This window comes from Molothrus ater, chromosome 2, assembly GCF_012460135.2.
Source record: "Molothrus ater isolate BHLD 08-10-18 breed brown headed cowbird chromosome 2, BPBGC_Mater_1.1, whole genome shotgun sequence".
In the NCBI taxonomy this organism is placed as follows: domain Eukaryota; kingdom Metazoa; phylum Chordata; class Aves; order Passeriformes; family Icteridae; genus Molothrus; species Molothrus ater.
Genome location: NC_050479.2, coordinates 17,807,305 through 17,816,137, shown reverse-complemented (window position 1 = coordinate 17,816,137; position 8,833 = coordinate 17,807,305). Strand labels below are relative to the sequence as shown.

The following is an 8,833-nucleotide window of genomic DNA, read 5'->3' as shown; positions in this document are numbered from 1 at the left end:
TTCTAGTGAACAGTGCTTTTCCAAAAAATAACCGAAGAGTCAGTACTAGTGTGCTGTTATCCTCTTAGGAAGATTAACACACTACACCAGGAACAAATAAATAAATCACACATGCTCTGAAGCAGACATGGGGAAAAAAAATGCTTCTTTTTTACTGAAAATATTGGGTCAAGTGACCTTGTTTTGACCTGGGTTTGGGCAGGAGCCAGTCCCAGTGGAACAAATGTAAGAAAGCTGTATTGAAATGGCTATGGGGTTTTTCTTTTCTTTTTGTTAGGCAGAGTTTTAAAATAACAGAGAAAAATCAAATCCACTCGAATAACTGATGTATTTATTTTCTTATATACACTTAAATATGGCACATCTGACAGTAGTTGTACAATAAACACAAAATGATAATCAAAGCTGAACAGTAGATCAAATAACTCAGTGCTGAACCTATTAGAAGCCAAATCCTGTACACTGAATTTCTGAAGAAAGTTTTACCCAGGAGCTGCATTAGCTAAGGACTCAGAGGCTAAGATTATCAAGTCTCAATTTCTGAACGACTGGCTGGAGACTGTGACTCTATTTCCAATAAACAGTTTCATCTTCCATAATGTAACATTGAACTGCTACTTTCCAATCTTTCTTCCATGCAGACATAAATTCATCAGCTGTTGTTACCTCTTAGAGAACAATAACCAATGTTCCAGAGGATTCACTTGCATTTAGTGATTACTCTAATAAATAAATGCAGACTGGATTAATTCTTCTGCTATTAATGTGGAAGATGTTCATGTTTACTATTGTTTGAAAGTCAGTGACAGCTACTTTGCGAAGCAGTGGATTTTCAAAGAATAGGGGAAGCTCAGTCAAGGAGTTTCTCTGCTTTGGGACCCATGAGAACCTCTCTTCTCCTTTGGACAGCGACAATGCCTGGAACACACTGGTTTGGCAGTTGGGCATGTTCTGGGTTGGGATGGACATCTGTCTTCACAACTGTTTGATAAAGGAGAAAGAACACAAAAGAGAAAAGCATTTTAATATGAAAATTCTTCACTGTCACATTCCTCAACTTTTTCATCATTGAACACTGCAATGCTCCCTACACACTGTTTGGAAAGATGTTGACATCCTACAACAGGGGGAGACAAGAATTTGCTGCCTCACAATTTCTGTCTACAGCAACGTCTTGCAGTGGTCCATTTGTCCAGATTCACAACTTAAGTGATGCTTTCCTTTTTTGAGACCAGTGAAGTCCTGAGGGTTAGCACTGGAAAGTGCTGCCCTTGGACTCTGCAAAGTAGCTGATCTCACTTCATGATTCAGCTTTGCTCCTCCAGAAATACTGTATGGATGTCTGGCATTAAGGTCCTGCGTCCAGATTACAGTAGTTTGTAGAAGCCAAATTCATGTAAACAAATTATTACATTGCTCCCCTCCCACCTGTCTGAAACATATAAATAACCAATTTTTTCATGCTCATTTTTAGCTCTGCTAATTGTTTTAGCTATTTTTATACTTTATATTTTGTGTTTGTCCTTGTTTTCAAAGCTGAACCTGAAGATGCAAATGTTAATTCTTCCACAGCATCTTCCCTGTGAATGAACCTATGAAGTCACTGGGAGTGAACCCTGTGGGTGACCACTCAGTGAGCTACAGCTCTGCCAAGGTACCCAGGGAAACTGGATGCTGACTATCCTTATATAAACTTTGAGACTAAGCTACTGCATGCTCCTGGGCCTCTACACGGGACCAAAGCTTTCTGAAAAATTTAAAATTTAACTAATCCATGAGAGCATTTTCTATCTGAGATTTGACACAGAAACCTCAAAACTAATAATACAAACAGATTAGGGAAATTCATGGAGCATAGTAGCCCCAGAACCATTTTCCTGCTTCTCAGTGGAGTCAGAGCTGGTTGAGTAGATTTATATGTGTACAAAATTGCATTAGGTTTAGAAAATTGCTTGCTCTGAGGACAAACTGGATAAGGAATGTGCTGTGTGCTCTGTGTGCAAATTTAGGAAGCCTTTGTCCCTAACCATCCATGAGATTGCCTTCAGCTGGTGCAGCAAGCAGCTGGCACAGGATGGGTTCTGCCTACCTACAAGACTCTATCTCATTGCAAAAACTAATAGCAGTTGTAGTACAGTTTTAATCATCATTCCCTAAAGATTAGCAAAAAAAAAAAAAAGGTAGTAAGTATTGACACTTGAATAGTGGCCTTGTCCAGATTTCTTAAAAATACAAACAAACCTTAGATTCCTTTTATACGGTATTGTATTGCATTGCAAATATAATCACCATTATTATTATTATTATTATTATTATTATTATTATTATTATTATTATTATTATTATTATTATTATTATTATTATCTCCCTAACTTCAGCAGGGTATTTTATCCCAAGTGGACCTCCCAGCCAATTAGGCACTTGCATCTCTAATTCAGCTCTTGCAGTGTAGATTCTGAATGGCAAGGATCACTTACCTGCAGGTTTCAGCATGAAATATCTTGTGTTTTAGAGCACAGCTCTCCTGGCTCTCCCTACACAAATAGCAGCTGCAGTTCTCTTTACTTTGAAAGAAATCTGTGGGACACTTATGTCTACAGATGCATTCACAATTTTCTTCATCAAATTCCATATGTTGTCCACACATAGCCAGCTCAGCAAGAGGAGGGAGTCCTGCAATAGCACATACATCTTTTAGCAGTAAGCTTTACATGGCTAAATCCTGCTTTTGAAGAGAGTCTGTATGTTCTATATTCATTAGGACTCGCACATGTACTTTCTGATAGATTCTAGACTTCACAATTTCTGTTGCAACTTCCTGTGCAGAAAAAGACTAGAGAGGATTGCACTGATTATTTCACTTTATTCTAATTCTGCTATTTCTTGTGGATTGAACTTAGCACACAGAAAATTTGGGTGATATTTATTGCAAGGGCCTAGTGTTATGCTTTGGAAAGCACAAATATTTACTGGACAGCAAGTTTTAAAAAGATAATCTCCAAAAGGTTTTAGTCCATACCCATGACAAAAAGGCAAATCCATGCAAACTACCACACCCACCACATGTGTACTTCACTACACAGTCACTGCAGAAATTTTTTAGCATAATGCTATGTCTGCTATGGGGCAAGCTGGCCTAGCATTTCAACAAGGAGCACATTCAAATTTGTCAAAGATGAAAGAAAATACTTCATTTCAGAAAAAAAAAGCCAGAACAGACAAGGGAACTCATTGTCTAATATCTTCCCTGAAAATGCACATCTGGAGTACAATATGAAGCTAATCCTAGCAAAAAGGGAACACATTTTGTGAAAGCTTTATTAAAATGCAAGCAGCACATCCCTGGTTAAAGGTCATGGCATATAAGGTGTCATTGGGAAGGTAATTTCCTGTAGCTTTACAATTAGCTCTTGGATATAACCTATGGAATGTGAAATATAACCTGCACCTCTGCCATCTGATCCCTGATCTCAGTGCCCAGCAAAGGCTTGCACCTTACTTGAAAGAAACTTTTATTATTATTTACTCAATGATGAAAACCCAATATCTCAACAGAATAAAACCTAAGGCCTATTGAAAGCAAGGAGGGAGTCTGCCCAAAATTCTTGGAAGACAAACCTTTCCTTCGGGTGATAAAACCTGGCATGTGTGAAGTGGTGTTGAGTGTTTCAATCTCACTTTGTTCCAACATCAAAGGCAGATTTTAAGTTATTTTGTCCCAGCCACTTGCCAAACACAATGTACTTCAGAGAATGATATTTTTTCTGAGGAAGTATTGAGTGTATGTCAACAAAGGCCATAATTGCCTTTGTTGCAAGCCACAGATTTTAATGCTCCAAGCTGACTATACAAAAGACTCTGAGTTAAGAGGGCTCTGGCTATTCTCAGTCCTTCAGACTCAGTCTAAAATAGAGTACTAATCTTTTCTGGACTGAGAAGTCTAACTTACGTTTGACTGCCTAACCTGATGGGCAGAGGATCTTATCCAGAGTGAGAAAAGATCCAACAGAAACCACTATGCAAATTATTTCTTGCTTATTAACATTAGGAGACTGCAATCAGTAGACCAGTTTATTAGGTTATTTAGCTTTATTTTGGTTTGCTAGTCTAGGAATTGCTCAGCAGATAGATTGATTTATTGTTGCCTTAAATGGTTTATTCTTTCTCTTGCTGAATATAGCTTAAAGCACAAAGGCAAGGTTTCCTTCTCTGTCTGTTTCCTCTAGTGCTATGATTGCCTTATTTTGACCAATACAATTTCCTGAGAAAAACAATTTTTAAAAACTTTACACAGGACTTGGAGAAAAATTTATTTCTCTTAATTTTTATTGCCCATAAGCCTATGTTTAGACTTACACAATTATCACCCAGAATATTTCCTGCAATTTTCTTTGACAAATTAAAATTTTACAGAAGCAGAGAAGACAGGCAGTTACTATTCTTCTACAAATTTTATCCTCTTCCATTTCCTTCCACAGAGCTGAAGAAGTATACAGACATGCTCCTGAATATGTAGGGTATATCTGTTTGAAAGATTCCTGAATAACTTAAGATTATCATTAAAAGTGCTCAAGTATTTTGAAAAGTTGTATAATTTTTTGCACTGACAACAGCTAACATGCAGGACTGGTTTTGTTTATCTCATTGCTTATTAATTATTTTCTTAAGAACTAAAAATAAAATAATAATAAAAAAATAGTACCTGCCCCATGCAATGTATTCTAGGGCATTTTTTTCTACAGTTGAGAAGATTTCCAAATGCCCATCATAGAATTTAAGGCACATGTGAAATGAAAACTTGCACAGGGAGCCTACGTCACAAAATATTATAAATACTTTCCTATGTCCTACTCAGGTTGCTGATACAGAGAGAGTAAAACATCCAAGCAAAAAAAAAAAAAAAAAAAACATGAGATGAGGGGAAGCACATATGTGTGTTTATTTTCGGGTGAGTTTCCACACCATAATCCAAATCTATCTAGAGATGTGGAATAAAAACTTTAACTCTCTCGATGTGAAAAGAGTGAGGAGATGACCAGAATGAGAGACAAAGAGCTTGGAGAGAGTATGTAAAAGTGTCTCTTTGTCATTCCATCTTTACCTTCTCGTCTGTTGGAGTGCTGTGTGTCTATAACACATTCACATTTGTCACTATCCCAGATCCATCCATTATGGCAAAATTTGTTGGCAAAGGGGCATCTAGAAGAAAAAGAAATTGAGATAGGAATTAAAAAAAGATAGTTAGGGGCATCAGAGTAGCCATTTGGCAAAAGGAGCTGCTGGTGTGCTGGGTCTGCCACCTGTCCCATGTGAAGGCCTGGCATTACAGTGTGCATTACTGCTGCAAACAGAAGGAACGGGGTCTGGGTGGCTCTGATGACAGGGGGGAGCTCTCTGGCTCCCAGCAACAAAGGAAGAAAGTTTAGCACCTATTTCAGATTACAGCCTTAGGAAAAAGCTACAGTTTTGCAGCTCCACTTTTCCATAAAACAGCTTTACCCCAGGCAGGGTGGTCTTTGTCCTGCAGTATTCATGTTGTGTAAATTTACTGAATTTTGCCTTGCTGCCAGAAGGTTCAGTTCCAGTTTAATTTGTGCATGTTCATGGATGCACAGGGGACTATTTCAGTATCAGAGGAACAGACTGACTTTCAGGCCCTTTGCTCTGGGAGAAACTCACAAACTGAAAAAAGACTGAGGTTCTTCTGTATTTGTCAAGAAAAAGGATTCAGAGTGGCCAGCAGGCTGAGGGAGGGCTGGAGTAGCTTTGCTGAAATGACACCTCTCGCCCCCACAATGTCCAACTCAGGGGCAGTGATGGGGACCAAATGCCAAACGCAGGGCTTGACAGATTTTCGAGCTGACTTCCAGTGAGTCACTCAAGCTAGTTGAGTTTCTAGAGCCTTTGTTTATTTATGTAGCATTTTCTCACCAGGAGTACAAGTATTTTATGCCACATTTTGGAGTAAGATGTGAGGTCACTTTTCTCCTGTCCATGAGCCCAACAGATGCAAACCAAGACTGGATCAAAAAGTGAAAAGCCAAGATTCACATTGATTCTGACCCAACATGCCATAAAGTGTGGCAGAGGGCTTTAGCTTGAGCACAGAGCTCAGTGTGCCCTGGCTAAATAACGCACAAGCAGAGCTCCTGTGTCAGGCTGAAAATGTGTATGCACACATTCTCAAATAGCTCCATTGGAGCATAGTGCCCATATGAGCACTTGGAGTTCCTGCTAAAGAACATAAATATCTTAGTGACTCCAGATGCTGCTGAACTGCCATCAGTTTGTTGGATTCTGATGACCATTCACTTAAAATTGACATGGTTTGGGTGAACTTTCTAACCCTGAGTGATAACCAAGTTATTCAGAAAAACTGTTGGGATAACAGAAAGAGAATGGACCATTATAACATACAAATCAGGACAAAACAATATCAATGTGTGTAGAAGTTTGCAAAGGAGAGAACTTACCCATCTTCCTCTGGGTACTGGACAGATCTTCGTATGATGGTGTACTGCTGGCGCTGGGTGTTTGATGTACACTTACAGGCCGTGTGATTGGCAATTTTGATGGGCACAGGCTCAGGAACACTTGTCAAGGGAACCGAGATCTCAAAGAGCTAGATGGCAAAAATAACATTTATTTTTCAGTTTCCATTCTACAGTTAATTGTTAATTAATAATTACAATTTTAAAGAAAAATCTTGTATTCCTTTCCACCATTTTCCCCACCCTTGCTCTTATCTAGAGATAGTTACCATAAATATAAATGAGCAGAAGTGCACTGGGGGTTTTGAAGAGTAAGCAATGCCCATCAAGGTAGGAACTTGCCAAAATGGGAGTCCTATAGCTGTATTACAGCTATTAAACACCCAAGACTACTCAAAATTATTTGCAAGCAAACACAAAAACTTCTTTTGGATGCTAGGGCCAAATGGGAAAGAGGTAGGTGTTGAGAACTTTGGTTTTGGTTGCACCATCAGTTGAGTCTCTACTACTTACAGAGACAGCTATTTTACTGTCCTTGGGTATAATCACAGTATGCATCTTTAGGGACCTAACTTAACCCCCACAGCCTCCTCAGAGAGGGAAGAAACAGGAGTAAATCGAGGAAATTTCATTCTGCTGCAGCTGGGTTTCTGCACGGAATCATCCTTGAACTCTCTCTCTGTTGACTACAGCAGGAGCTGAAGGAGCAAAGCAGCCTGTTTTCAGTGCACCCAAATTGTGAAGAGTGATCTCTGAGTAGGGGTGAGGAGGCTCTGGTTCCTTGGGCAGCTCTGTGTAGGAGCTGTTGAAGGGACCCACAGTCCCTCTGCCCCTCAAACCAGCTTCCTTCGCATGGAAACCAAAGCACTACGCACATCTTGGTGTGCCAGCATGTCTTGGCTTAAAGCTGCATCCACCTGCAGGGACTGAGTATTCCTAAGCAGACTGCTTAGGTGTTAAAACTTACATGTTGAAGTGTCTAACTTTAGGTGGCATCAATATCCTCCAGTTGATATTTTATACCAAGGGGAAAAATCCTCTCATATGGAAATATGGGAATAATTCCATTAGATGAATAAATCTGGACTGATGGTGGTGTATCCAGAAATGGAACTTAGCTGGGGACTTTGGAGGGAATGCTTATTTTGAAGGATGCTAAAGGAATGTTACACTCTGCAAAATTGCAGTTTTTCAACAAACTTATGAACTGCTGCTCAAAAAACACATAAATAAATAAATACTTAGCCTGACCTAGCTCCCTGAGCTGATCAGATGTCTTTTGTGTGTGGCCAACAGCTCATAACAGCTTTCTCCTTCTGGTGTGGAATGAAAGCAACTAATGAGCATTGACGCAAGAAGGACAGGCCCTGATTTATTTTACTCCAGCTATATTCCAGTACTACCAGACACAGTGGAATTACATTCCAACAAACACAAAATAAATACAGAAGTGAATTGGACCTGTTCCCCATAAGGGCTTCAATTTTCTTTTTGAAACAATTGCCCTTGATCTTTATTATGATTTAAAGAAAAGGCTTTATCATAAGTAGAATTTCATTTATTGCGCCAAGTGAAATAGGAATGCACAAGATGAAGGTTTATCAAAGAGGACCAGTGTCATGTGCTTCATCTGTGGGTATGAATCATAGAATCATAGAAAGGCTTGGTTGGAAGGGACCTTAAAGATCAGTTCCAACCCCTTACCCCCTCCCAAGGGCAGGGGTGCCACCCACTAGGCCAGATTGCTGATGAGCGATGGATGGCTTCAGCCACAGAGTGGATTGAAAGTACTAAAGTTGGAGCTCTGCTCAGTCACCCACTGGAGCAAGATATCTCTGTGCATGGCCTCTAGTAGGAGTCTACAGAAAGAAGCTGTCTATGCTCAGTTTTTGGGACTGGTCATTAAAACTTGGGTATTGCCTGTTGCACCCATTTAGTAATTGGCTACTTGTTTGTGCCTCTCTTTCCCTAAGAAGTGTGTGAACTCAGATCCTGAGGCATGCTAATTAATAGCATCTGGTCTCTCCTGATGAATATGTCTCCTTTTTTGGCTTGCAAAATTGCACATCCAAAATTATTAGCCAGCCTTCTTGGCACAGATGAGAATGTTGAAATGCAGCGACCCAACAGAACAAAATTTCCTGGGGTTAAACCTTGGATACAGAGGATTCCCAGGAGACAATGATCTCAAGGGGTCCCCAGTCCAAGTGACAATATATTAAAGAAGGATCTAACTTCTGATTATCATGAGCCTGCAGTCACTTTCTCAGGACCTGATTTTCCATCTCTACACATATATAAACAATTTTTAATAATGCAACATGGATGTAAAATGCTATTGC

At 39.5% G+C, this 8,833-nt stretch overlaps 1 protein-coding gene across 1 annotated transcript in view; it reads right to left on the bottom strand.

Moving 5' to 3' along the window:
* Nucleotides 1-309: 309 nt before the first annotated feature.
* VEGFD (vascular endothelial growth factor D) overlaps nt 310-8,833 on the bottom strand; it is a 30,709-nt gene continuing 22,185 nt past the window's right edge. The window contains exons 4-7 of the mRNA XM_036397417.1: nt 6,474-6,622; nt 5,102-5,199; nt 2,478-2,673; nt 310-981 (exon numbers count right to left, since the gene is read on the bottom strand). Coding sequence (XP_036253310.1) covers nt 855-981; nt 2,478-2,673; nt 5,102-5,199; nt 6,474-6,622 — 570 coding nt within the window. The 3' untranslated portion in view covers nt 310-854. The remainder of the gene's footprint in view (nt 982-2,477; nt 2,674-5,101; nt 5,200-6,473; nt 6,623-8,833) is intronic.